The sequence below is a fragment of the Labrus bergylta genome, chromosome 23, assembly GCF_963930695.1.
Source record: "Labrus bergylta chromosome 23, fLabBer1.1, whole genome shotgun sequence".
Lineage (NCBI taxonomy): Eukaryota > Metazoa > Chordata > Actinopteri > Labriformes > Labridae > Labrus > Labrus bergylta.
Genome location: NC_089217.1, coordinates 9,246,865 through 9,260,876, shown reverse-complemented (window position 1 = coordinate 9,260,876; position 14,012 = coordinate 9,246,865). Strand labels below are relative to the sequence as shown.

At 42.5% G+C, this 14,012-nt stretch overlaps 1 protein-coding gene across 4 annotated transcripts in view; it reads right to left on the bottom strand.

Annotated features, from left to right (window-relative positions):
* The window catches only part of tafa5a (TAFA chemokine like family member 5a), a 151,543-nt gene that overhangs the window by 48,838 nt on the left and 88,693 nt on the right, over nucleotides 1-14,012 (bottom strand). For all 4 annotated transcript variants that reach the window (XM_020652509.2, XM_065951475.1, XM_065951474.1 and 1 more), the window contains exon 2: nucleotides 11,081-11,230. In XM_020652509.2, the coding sequence (XP_020508165.1) occupies nucleotides 11,081-11,230 (150 nt within the window). The remainder of the gene's footprint in view (nucleotides 1-11,080; nucleotides 11,231-14,012) is intronic.

Below are 14,012 nucleotides of genomic sequence, written 5' to 3'. Positions count from 1 at the left end.
AGTAATTATTAATTAATTGTTCATAGCCCGTGGCCTCTCAAACAGACACAGCCCCTTGGACATGCAGGCGTTAATGGAGGAGATACTTTTCTCTTTCAATTAGCCCAGCGAGGTGGAGAGGGCGACAGCACGGACCATCAACCAACACAGAGCCGGTACACGAACTAGTGGGAAACAAGGAGGACGGGCGGCAGGCGTTAAGGAAAGATGCAGAGCCAGAAAAAGGCTGCGAGCCTACGTTCTCTCCTCCCCCAGCTGCTTACGGGGGAAAGTGTCAGAGAGGAAGATATAAAGCGAAGAAAAAGAAAATGAGAGCAAAAGAGAAAAAGGCTGGATGTTTTTTTTATGTACTGAAGTGTTCTGATTTATTTCATCTGCGAGTTTCATCCCTGTAAGTGCATATATGTTATGTCTTGATTTGTACAAGGCTGCTTCCTAAGAGGATGTAAAAGACTGGGCGGGAGTGACAGTTGAGCAGAGACATATTAGTTTCTTGAAGATTTATAAGACAGAGAAAGTTGGGATGACTCTGATGGGCTTTGCAAAGTGATTGGTGTGCTGGCCTTGCTAAGAATCTCGCATCCATGAAGAGCTCCGTAATACTTCAACACAAGGGCCCGATGGCTTATTTGAAAGCCCGAGGCAACATATGAACCCAATCTTACCAAGCCTGACACCCCTCTTCATAAACACTTGGTGCAGGGCTGATCTTCAGCTGAATGATTTGGCTTTGAATTGCAAAGAACTTAGCATGAAATATACAGAAATATTTCTACCCCCCCTTCCAGCACAGAATCACCTGTAGGGTGCACATTGACTTAGAAATCACCAATTTACTGTGAAAACAGAAGAAATAGAGGTCGAACTTTTTATGAGACTGCTTTCATTATATTCCAACACACTTATCAAGCTCTTTCACGGGAACTTCAGCGGCCTGTTTCTCATTCATCCTGGATTAATTATAACCAAACACAGAGAGGAGATACACAACAATGGGGCATCAATAACCCTCTGACGTTATCAACAACTCAGAACCTCAGAACACCTGGGTCCACTTCATCACCTTATGCCTGCAGATTTACGAACGCAGGGTGCAATGCGCTGCCGGCAGAAGGGATGTGTGGATAATGCAGCTTCATTAAGAGACAACGTAATGGCTCGCCTGAATGTATGAAGGCAAACTGTATGAGCCATATCATCCAGCCTATTAAATATTTACGGTCAATGTATGCATGTGGGAGTACTCGAACGCACATAAAGTGGACTTCTTATTCATCTCTGGCTGCATCGCTTTAAGAGGGAAGGAACAGCAGTGATCAGTAATGATCGCATGGTGAAGTGTTACAGTTCAATCAACTCTAATACTAAGCTATGCTGGGGTAGTGAGAGTGTTTGTCTTTGTATGAGGCACATTTTGAAATAAATGTGACCGCAGTGGTCTTTGGATAGAGTTTTTGTTTATAGACATGTCTCAAGTCGTAAAAAATACAAAGGATTTTGTGACTCCAATTCATCCTTTAATGAGGAATTTACAAAAGCAGGCCATTTTTTTAAAGAAGCGTAAAAATTGATTTTCCTTATTGAGGAATGCAGCAAGTGGAGGAGGCGACACGGCAACATAATGCAAGGTTAATGGATGGAAAACTTCCTGTAACGCAGAATGAAAGCCAGAGTGCGACACTTTGCATTATTTTTATGCAAATGCGCATTGCTCGTAAGCTTCTTTGCCCTACGGGGGGAAAACACAAGCATTCTTTGTATTATATTTCTTCTTGTCATAATGCAAAACACAGGCTGCCTCAGTGTTCCTGTGTAAACCAACAAAGGAGCCCTTTTTTTTCTTTTTTTTCAGGCTCAAGTCACTCAGGAGGGGGGAGAGCTGCGCAACACTGTTCCCAAAAAATTCAGAGGGCCTGAAATAGAAAAAGATAAGCAAAAAGAAACAAACCCATGCAGATAATCATTTGGGACTTAAGAATTTTTTCTCTATGTAAAGCCGATGGTTTGACAGTTAGAGCAAGTTGTGCAAGAAGAAATCTAAAAAACAGCAAAAAGGGAAAAAAAAATGTTGCTTTTTTTCGAACTATCGCTAAAGATTGTGTGTTCCAAGTCTAGGAACACCGATGTCTTCAAAACTCCTTTCAGTAACTTCAGTTTGTAATGATTTCTGCGACCCGTGAACAACGCCTTAACGATTTGCTGACATTTTCCCTTTTTTCTCTACTTCTTGTAATGAGTGTTTTATGCAGAAATATCTCACCCATTTATCTTTTAAGAGTCAAACATATCACTGACTGTGAATCTTTGCTGTGGGAAATGTAAACAGAGGCTGTCGTGACAACGTGCCATTAATCACTTTGTCTGGCACCGACCGCGCAGCATTGTTAACAGTCATTCAGTATGTTTACATGCACAGTTAAGGAGAGCTGCAGATAGAGCTCGATTAGGCTATGTCTTTGGACTACTGTCCTTGGTTGCAGCAACTGGGAGGGGAGTCAATTGTAACATGGACAACTTTACAGCTCTGTACATTTTAAACGTACTCTTTGATTTACTCTTGGTACAAATCCAATCCATCACTATACATGTAGCTTACAGTTATAGCCCAAGGCAGACAACAAATTGACTTCTGCTATACTACAGATTAATGTGGTTTCACTTCCAGGTATAGACTGCAACTATTAATGGGCTAAGCCTGAGTGACGTCACCCATCTGTTACAGCAGGGGGCTACAGAGGCTCATCAGCAGCAGCTGGGTTAACCCTAACCCTAACCCATGCTGGAAATCCTGTCTCGGTCTTACTTTCAGTCAACTAAACAGACAGGTTGAGAGCTGGAGGTGAGGTGGGTTTGAAGCCTCCTGACAAACAGCTACATCATGCCCACCTGTCAATCATGTCAGCTACGCTTCAGTATGGATAACATTGGTAGGTGGTAATTAGTCAACACAGAAGGTTGCAGCTTGCTCCCAGGTGGAAGAACGTTGCGGGAAACTTTGGCTAATGAATAAGTCTTTTAGTGAAAAAAAAGTTGAAGCATTTTTGTTACAAACCCTTTTAAAATCCCCCCTGTATCACAGACTTAAATTGTTAAATTAAAATGGAATCCTCACCACTTTCATTGAGCCGAAACCTTTGTATCAAAAGTAGCTGATTGTAATTTAAGTTAAACAAAATTAGGCTTTTAAATGATGCAACATCACTTCAGAACTTGGAGTTTCCCAAAGTTCTCCAATAAGAAAACCTGGCAGTGAAAATTTAATCTTTAAATACCTCTGCCTGGAAGCACTGCCACCCTGTCTTCATCTCACTCCCAACACTTTTATTCGCTGACCTAATTCACAAAGGGAATATAAAATAGATTTCTTGCCTCCAGAAGTAGTGTTTTCTTTTTTAAACGATACCATCAGGTTTAGTGTCACAGTGTCCCGTCAGCGGAGCACACAGAGCTGCTGCGGTTTGGTTTCAAATCACCTACAGTATAACCCTAAAATCACTCAGTTGCAGCAATGTGAAATGGTTTTGCTATTGTGTCAAGTCTACTTTATATTGTTGACTTTTTCTTTTTTTGTTTCCTGCTTGTATTTAAAAAAGCTGCAGTTGGAAAAAATTATAAAAATGTCTTCTGATTATAGAAAAAAAAATATAACAAACAAATCTAAATTTGATAGTTTTGAAATATTGAAAAATAGGCCAGAGCAAATAAGAAAAATCGGATTTAAAAGATATACACAGGGTGAGTTGTGCATCCTGGGCGTGATCGGTTTATAAAAAGCACTATGTTTTTTTTTTTTTTGGTGTGCCGCCCCAGTTTAGAGGCTATAGCCTCTAAACCAGCACACCCAAGGAGAAGCAACCCGCCTCAGGCTGCGGCTCCCATCTGCCTGCCCTCTAACCCTCCCGTCCCTCTGACAAGGCCGCAGCCCGTGGTCATCAGTCTTCTAAAAAATGTGAGTGTGTACGGGAAACAGAACGAGAGAAAAGGGGGCCAGGAGAAAGACTAAATAGAGAGAAGGCGTGACATTACAGATTCACCACCGGACTTTTTCTTTTTCCAGTCGCCGTCCCTCTGGACAGCGCTGCGGTAGCGGCTAGCTTGCTAACTGCCTGTCGGAGCTGACATGACATGTTTCCCCAACAGACCGTGCCCCCCCCCCCCCCCCCCCCCACCACCACCACCACCACCCTCCCTTCCTCCTCGGATCAAATCAAACCAGCGGGCTGATGCAGTATGATTGGAGCTCTGGTACTGTCTAATAGCCCAGAGACTGGGACTGACGCATACTGTTGTCTCTATCACTTCCTGATTCACTGAAACTCTTCCTCACGTGCCAGCTACCCAGGGATGTGCATGTCGACCGGTGGGAGTCATATAGCTTAAGCCTCAGCAGTGATGGAGGGAAAAAGCAACATCACACTTACTCACAACACTCCAAATAAATCCTGTGATCAAAATCTTGCTAAAGTTATCTCAGCCAAAAGTACCGATAGAAATCCAATTCTAGAATCCTGATTATGCTCACAGAAGGGATTCTCAAATTCTCAATGCCGTTATTATTGTCGTTAAACCCTCAGAACTACTAGATTCTTAAAAACTTTTCTGAAAGTAATTACAGATTCAACCTTTTTTTAAACATTGGGAAATTAAATAAACAGCAAATAGTGAGGGAAGAGGGTATCAAATGAAACCAATGCGATTATAAGAAAGGTCCAGATTGTGACGATCCTATAGAGTTATCATGAACCTGCAGCTCTCAGAACACCTGCTTTTTTAGACCACAACTTTACTGTATGGAGCTCAGCGTACGTTCAAGCAGGAAGACGGGTACTCACACATTCATTACATTTTCTACATTCAATTTAGCCCCTCCCTCTCTACCACTTCGTCCATCTCCCTGCTCTGGGGAGCAGCTGATTTCGGGCGTTGACTCTTAAAAGTACCAGATTCTAGCCACAACCTCTCTCAACCAATCATCCTGCTGCTGTCAAATTTTTTAATCTGTTCTCTCTCTTCCGCAGTCAGTTTGTCAATTTCAGTGCGATCGCTGTCACCATGTCACCTCCATTCCAGCTCAGCAGAGTCCAGATACAGCCTCAGACACCCACTCCTATTCACATCCTGCATTCTTCCACCACCACCACCACCAGTGTCTAGAGTTCCCCTCTGAGTGCATAGAGTCATCATGACGGAGTCTTACTATTAAAATAAAAAAACAAATAGCTAATTCTTACATATGTCTCTCCTGATTGGATTACGGTTAATGCCAACTGTCTTTTCAGAGTTGTTGTGTGCGTCCACTTTCAGCCAAAAGGCTTCAAAAACAAACCCTGCACGCCCTGCTCAGCACCAAGCTGCACATGGACAAAGTTAGAGACAAGCTCGCAAGCAATGTGAGCAACATATAAACAACAAGTTAAATAAGAACATTGTAGAAAACAGTTATTTTATGATTTCAACAACACTACTATCTGTCCGACTACCAGAATCTCGGCTAGACAGAGAGGCATTTCAACTGAAGGATTCCTTAAGAGCTAAGAGCATTGAGCTGCACACTAGCATTTTCCTGCAAGCTCGCACTGCACTACAGTTAAGCAGAGCATATTAATCAATATACATTTTAATTCTACATGAAGCCAGCGTAGACCTGGGGAAATGAGTCGCTGTATTCTTAAGATTGCAAAATTGGACTTCTGTCAAGCAGCACCAATTAGCGTCCGCTGTTTAATTGTTTGCAGAATCTGAATTGGTGACATGCCTTGGAGGTCAGTTTATCACTTCTACGTAAGATGTAACAATAATTCTTCATCACTTCAGCATTATTTATCACGATCACCTGCCTAAATACTATAAATGTACTGGAGTCAAATAGATACAATACTTCAGTAATTGCGCTCGTTTTCCCACAAATGTGTGTCATTCTTTTTCTAATTTGTGCACAAAAACAGCCTTTAAAAAAAAAAAAAAAAAACAGTTCAGTGTTTTTTTTTTCCCCAACCCTTTGTTATTCGCAGAGCTAAGCCTCTCAAATCTGGTCACCTTTGAGGCTTTCATTAATGTCAAGGTCTCAGCAAAAAGGGACCAAACACAAACACATCCACCTCAGCCTGGGCCAGGGCCTCCCCCCCCCCCCCCCCCACTGAGCTATCATCACCACAACCAGTGACCCTCGACAAGCTCCTCGAAGTCTCTGGAGTTGTCCCTTTCTGCAGCAGCTCTGTCACTTCTCCCATAGCAGCAGCAGCAGCAGCAGCAGCCAGCTCGAGTACGTAGCTCTTGGTTTTCTCTCTAATAGTCTCTCTCGGTCTCTTGCCCTCCTAATAAGAATCGATATCTGCTCTCTTAAAAGTCATCAAGCACAGAGGTAAAAAGGCTCAAGAGCATGAAATTGCAGATGGTAGAGGGTGTACTTATGCAACACCAGGCTGTAATATAGGCCTTTAAATGGGTAGAGTCGGTAGAAGACATACAGTAGTAGAGAGAGAGAGAGTGTACATACGAGATGAGGGTGGAAAAAGCGATAAGCAGAAGCAGAGAGGGGGGAAAAAAAATGAAAAATGTAGAAAGAGCAGAGGTCAGAGATAGCATTTCATGCTGCAGAGACGTGATTCCTGAAGGTTTTGTTTTGTATTTCCTTCATATGGACCGGCGCATCAAACAGCACAGCTACGGAAAGCTTATGATGTCGACAGCTTATCTCCCATTTTCACCTCCTCAAAAGCAATAAACACACAGAGCGACTGGGAGATGGCGGGGGGGGGGGGGGGTTGAAATGCACAACTACAAAGAGTCGACTCTTCAGGATCAACGGTGCCACGGCACTCTCTCTCCGTTTTCATTACCACACACTGTCCTGGAAAGCCGTGTGAGGCCGCTGATGGGAGCCGTGGATTATCCTGCATGGATGGGACGCTAGAGTCTGAAGCATGAAGGACACAGATCGTGTCAGCCAAGGCACGGGCACATTACAGCGGAGAGCAGACCTCAAGGACTCCAGTAGATTAAAACTGATTGAAATCCCATTTGTGGTGTTTGAGGTCTTTCATGTCAGCTTTCTCTCTCACCCTTTCTCACTCTCCCCCTATTTTCCTCTAGCCGCCTTTCAATCCCCTAAAGTGAGCAGAGCCTTAACTCTGAATAAACAAATACGATTGTGCACCACAGATTTGCATGGCAATAATATAAAGCTGTTGGATTTAAAGTAATAAAGGCATGTTTGGAAGGATGTGTGCATTGTTATGTTATAGATGGACAAAATGGTCAATTTCAATCTGACATATGCACAAACAACAGCGCCTTTGATGACATGAATGTGCAGTGTGTGCATCAATCAGAAACTATTATGCTTCCTTTATTGTCTCTTGCAAAGGAACAATGCTGAATGCTCATCTTAAACGTGGATAAAGTTTCAAACAAACAAATGTAAATTGAATCCCTGCAGGCTTCAAGAACTCTGACTACCAAGTTACCAACACTTTTTTTTTTTTTTTTTCTACTTCCTGATTATCCGAGGTCAGCTATAGTCACAGCTTTTCTCTCTACAGTCATCTGCTCCAGGCACAGTGGCCCACTCAGTGGTGTGCCGTCCACCCGCTCGGTCTGTCTAGGAAGTTTTGTGACGGCTCGGCTCAGGAATACTCTTCAGACTTTCAAGTGCTGCAGGATGCTGCTCCCTCTATTGACCCTCTGCAGCAATTTAGGACAAGTTAAACAATCAGAAGAAAGTGGGCTTTTTAGGGATGGTGGCCTTACAGAGACAGGGGCTAAAGTGGCTTGTTGGACTGAGTTGCTGCGGGGGAAAAAAGTCAGTATGAGATATATATGTGTTTTTTTCTTGCTGTGAAAGCTGCTCCTGTTGAATTTGTGAGATTAAAAACAAAGTGCCTGAACTGAGCATGATAGGCCCTTAGTCTGTTGCAACAAATTAACCCATGAATATTCTAATGGGGACAGTGTGGTAGAAATACCTAACCTTGAAGATTATCTTAAGTAAAGAACTTTTTCCCCCATTAGTTCAGAAATCAAAAAAGAGTTCCAAAACTTTCTGAGAGCAGCTCTGCTCATTGTCACAACCATGAGTCATCCACTTAACAGACTGCATTTGAACAGTGGGTGGTAAAAAAAAAAAACAGTAACACCCCGTTACCCTGCAGACTCAACAAAGTACCAAACTCACTTGTAATGCCTCCTCCTCTGTGCCACAGACTGCACCAGGCAGTGAGGATGGCTGCTGTGAGAATTGCAGCCCATGAGGATAGCATGCTGCACCAGCCGCTGAGGAAAAATAGCAGTTTAGCACATTGGCCCGCTCGGCCTGTTTGGATTGCAAGCACAGAGCTGCCCCCATGCCAGGCACAACTACCGGTGCCGCTGTTGTAAATGTGCACCAATGGAAAACGAAATGGGAGCTTGCTCATGCTGCAGTGAATCCCAGTGAGCATTTGTCATATTACACCACAGCTTTTGGCCAAATCTAAACTGGAGAGTTCTGGAGTCGTACACCATCATCCAAAAACTGAGACTGGAAAATACAACAAAAGCCAGAGGGGTTAAAGGGGTCTCTAATTTAGTGCAAGAGAGGCCAATTTTTATTGCTTAAAAATGGCTCCTGAATGGGGTCATATTTGAAATTTGCAAAAGCAGCTGTTTTTATTTCAGCAGGTTTTCTGTATTTTGAACACGAGGGATACAATAGCTCCAAACCCAATTTAAAACTCTAGCTTTCTTCTACTGAATAGAAGGCACCGTCTTATTAAAATATCAGCTTTACATATCTAAAATCCCCCCCGCCCCCCCGATCTGACTCTTTCCTTTGTTTTTATCTTTTTAATTTATTTGGCTTATTTAACAATACATGCAATTTACTGCCTACATGTGCTGCATCTCCTCTGAGATTTGAATGCTTTAAATACATTATGTTGAGCACTTAGAATTAGTTTCCTGCTTTAAAAGTACACTAAGAAATCGCCCCTGCTTGCCCTAAGTTCATAGCTTGGGCGCTTTGCATTATTATTCTTTCTCTATCTCTCTGTTGATACATTTTTTCCGTCCGTTTACATGAGTACACTTACATTTTTATCTCGACCTCTTTATGGGAATTATTTAGAGGTTTTAGTTATACTCGGAACCTCGACAACTGCCACCCTCCTGCGCAGGTCTCTGAAAAGTCGACTGATAAGCTTAAGCTCTCTTCAGGAGAAGAGCATCTTGCCCACACAAAATGCCATAGTGCTCCACCGAGCCCACATTGTGACAACACCTCCTGATATTATCTGAATACTGTGGATTTATGCAACATCCATGCAGCTTATTCCCTGGCAAACTCACTCCACAGTCATTTTTTTTCTCCCCCTGAGGCCTGAGATGAAGCATACAAATCTCAGTGTGGAGCAGCCTGCCTGAAAAGAGGTTAAGAAATTGAATTTGGAGAAAGGTCAAATCTCCAATGTCATGTTCATCCATGCATGCCAAACAAATAGAAGAGAGCCTCCGTACACACGGCGGAAAGCCTTCTCCTCGTGTGATCAGCAGGTATAAAAAACAGTTCACTGAGGAAGCGGCGGCTCCTCCAATCAGAGACACAACTGTGAAGCCCCAGTGGAATCACAGGCAAAACAAGACAACCAAAGGTACAGCTCACCGCAGGTATTTCCTAACGAACAGAGCTGTTTTATCTGGCGTCACCTCTGCACATAACCCCCTCTCCCTCCCCAGACTATAGAGGCCACATCATGTGAGAGAGAGAGAGACTCAGTGACAGGCACCCGAAGAGGCAAAGCATGGCAATGAAGATATCAGTGATGTTAGAAAAAAAAACAGAGTCGCGCCATCATTCAACCCCATCTGAAGACTTCCTTGAAATTCATTGAGCTGTCACAGAGGCAGAATAGTGAGTAGAGAAATGGCACATGGTTCTTCCCCTATTAGAGGTATGAGAGGAAGCTAAGAGATTCTTTATCTCCAGTGTAAAACAAGTACAACACACCCGATCATCAGACTTGAAAAGTGCTTTACGAGCACATTTACTTTCTTTCTCTATTCTGAGGTAGTGCATATTTCTAAGTGATTTGACTGTAATGAAAACATATCTATGAACATTATATTCAGTTACACAGTCAAAATGACTTTCAGAACATGGTTTGTCATACTAAAAGTGCAAACCTCAAAACTAGGCAATCTACAGTTAGAGAAGGCCCAGAAACAAGCTTTTTGTCCTCATGTCGATACGATAGATGAAGAACAATTTTTTGTATCTATTATTTTTTGGGCTTTTCTGCCTTAATTATATAGGAGAGACATATAGAAAAAGACTGAAACGTGGGGAACGACAGACACCAAACAGAGTCCAGATCTGGAGTAGATTCTGTGACTAGAGCAACTAGGGATGTAGCCTCTGCACATGGGGGGGGGGTACCAACTCTATCCAGTGAACTAAACTGGCGCCCCAGAACATGTATCTTTTTTGCTTGTATTTTGCTTATATATAAATAATATATATATTTTGTCAAAATAGTTGCAATGAATGTTTTTGTCAATCAGCCAACTTAGATAAAAAACGGATTGTTTTGGTTTTAGCAGTTCTTATAGCGATCAATAACTCCAACAGTGCAGTGAAATCCATTATTTCACAAATTGTGGCACTTTTCCATAATATATATATATATATATATATATATATATATATATAAAAGCCATTCTGTTGGTAGCTCGGGGATTTACAAACGACCCCGCAGCCACTTTTTAAGATGATTCAACTATAAATTGATTTGTAACAGGCTCTACTTACATCACATAGACAGCCTGTGATCCACTTTGCTCCACATTGTAGGGTTATCCAACTTAAGCCCCTACTTTCAAAACCTCCAAAACCCCTGCTGCTCTGTGACGGATGACATGATTCAACACTTCGATATGATAGATTTTTTACACTTAATTTTCTTCATGTGCTTCAACACAAACATCATTCAATATGAAAGTCAGACACGCCTTAATGTGTGTGTGTGTGTGGGGGGGGGGGTTCACTGAAGTGGCTCCTTAGAGAAAGAAAGCAAAGCCGGGATCTCCCCTGCCCGTCCCCTCTTACCGTCCACACAGGCAGGTCTGGCTCTTGTAGTTCCAGCGATCTGCCCCTTCTTACAGGCGCAGCGGGCCGTCTGCCTGGCGATGGTCCGCCGTGGTTGGCTGCTGTCCTTGTCCAGCGTCACAATCTCACATGTCCCCGCTGCCAGTTGGCCTGGAAATGACATTGCACCACAGAAAGCGATGTCAGAGAGATGAAATCATAATCAGGGCAAAATAAACAAGTCTGCCACTTCTGTTTAATTTGATGTCACATGAACGGTGGCTGAAGCTGTGTTATTTCTCATAATCCTTTGTAGTTCATTTGGCAGGGCACAGCACTACCTAACAAATTGAAGTTAGTCGGCTTCAGTTGAACCACTGACGCAGGTGCATACTTTTGTTATGGATTCATCAAAAGAATGGCTCACATTAACCACTAGAACATTTGTTCTCATGTTCATTCATAGAATAGAAACCCAGACACAGCCTTTTTGTTTGGAACATGAACTTTTCTCTCAGCTGATATTGTGGTTAGTGGCATGCACAGGATATTACACACTTAACTTGCATTAAATTTCCAGGTTCCTCCAAATGTCATCTTTCTAAATAACACTTTCTTAATCAGTTTCTTTGACAACCCTTTGACCCATTCCAAGAATAATCTGAAGCCTGCACAGTCTTACAGAAATAGCTTGAAAGCTAACAGGGGAACACTAAAGAAGGTCCTTAGAAGGTCCTTAGCAGCTCACAGATGTAGCGACATATGTGAAAAGACAAAGGTCAAGAAATAACTTTACCTACTCAGCTACCTAAATACTAACTGCAAGCTATTTCCTATTAAGGTCCAAATCCTTTCAGCACACCTCTCTGAAGGTAATGTAGCCATTAGCAAGGAATGAAATGCATGAATACTGATGAACTTTGTAATTGCTGCCAAGCCACTGCACCGCCAACCCCCATCTTACACACACACACACATACACACACACACACACACACACACACTTTCTCCATGTATTCAATAAGGTGACCTTTGACCTTGTAGCCGGGGCCCTTGCTGCTCGCAAATTAACCTTTGTCTGTGTGTGGAGGCCCTCGGGTGCCATCCTGGAGAGGCTTATCAGGATCTAATTGTGATTGGCAAGAGGATGGAAGTTGTGATTAAATCTGGACTTGAGTCCCGAGCACTTGGGTGGCCGGCTTAATGAACTGAGCAGCGAGGGGTCACACCCGGGGTAATGGGGATCTATCAAGATTCTTCCACAGACTGGTTACCTGTGGTGGTCCTGGCTACAGACGGGGGACATGTCTGCCAATGTAGCCATTTAAAAGGAATGCATATGTACAAATACACCTTTCTTTACAATGATGTGTTTAAAAGCTATTTAGTAAAATTAGCTATTCTCTGCCTGAAGTCCAACGTCAGCTTCTCTTTTCATACCACCCACATGTTAGTCTTAGGCCTAGTCCAAGGCCAAAACGCACAGAAAAAGCTATGTTTTCAAAACAACCCGCCAACGTGTGGACTAGGCCTTAAGCAAGCTGTTAAAGAAAACCTGACTTGAATCTCCCAATCCAAAAAAGAAAGACTTTCTTATCTGCAAATTACTACTGATTGTTATCATTGGACCATAATTACATAAGCTCTTAGCTGAAAAACTGAATATACATTTTAAATTAATATACCACTTGTGATATTTTGCTCGTTGCGTGATCATTGTATATTCTGTCTGTGTTCACTACTAGAGCTGGGATATGTTGAACTCGCTGTATATGAAAGTTCTAGTTACAAGTTGTCACAAATGGAACTTAGGACAGTGGACCCAATTGCAGACCAACAAATTGGAATTTGTTGCAACAAAAAAAACACAAGGCAAAACCCCCAAAAATCTTACTGCACATAAAAATAACAAGGTCCAACTGAAAGTCTCGGAAAAAATCTGAAAACACACAGAAAGCCACGGGGGAAAACAGAAAAAACACAGAGAGAGGAAAGACAATGAACATGGCAACAAGAGGGAAGGTACAAAGAAAACAGAGGGGCTCATCAACCAGGGATGTGGGACAAAAAGACACATGTGAAACTAATAGGCGATCAAAGTGAAAGGAAAGAACACACACACACACACACACACACACAATGGGAGGGAGTAAAAGTAGACATGACACACAGAGGACAAGAACAACAAAATAAAACAGGAAACACTAAAAACTAAACACAGGAATATGCTAACAAGGAACACAGTCTAGTATAAAAAAGTGTTTTACAAGCTCAAGTCCATTTACCATTCAGCTTTTATTTGAGTATTTTTATGCCAGTGGACCCATGTGTTAGCAGTAAATATATATGCATCTATAAATACAACTCTTCTGAAAAGACAGGTGAAGTGAGATGCCTTGGCTCAAAAATGCACGCCAACAAAATCCATCCTGTTATGTCTCTGAGGAGATCAAGACAAAAATCCCCCCCTACATCTCCACCGCCCCTTTTCCGCTGCGCTCCTCCTCTGTCCTCTTTTACATTCCTCACTCTTCATGCCTTTTCACTAACTCCCTTCTCTCTCTTGCAACTCTTCTGTCTTTTTCTGCATGATGCCAGATAATGACTTGTCATGTAAGCTCCTGTGTGTGTGTGTATGCGTGTTATGTTCATGTGTGTGTGTGTGTGTGTGTTTGTGCATAATATTCCCTGCATCCTATCCCACCCACCATCTCTGCAGAGCATCTCATTGCTGCTGCCTTCTTCCTGCTTTCCCTCTTATTGTCAGTTCTTTCTGTTTTGGAACTCTTCCACTGCAAGATGCTGAAAAGACTGTTTAGATGTCTTACGTAATCGCTGTGGCACCGAGGTACCATGTGTGAAGTCAACTAGCTCAAAGACTTCGGCTGATTTGACGTCGCGATTCTCTGTTGTTCCTCCTTGAGTCGATGGAGCTCATTAATTGCCTACATTT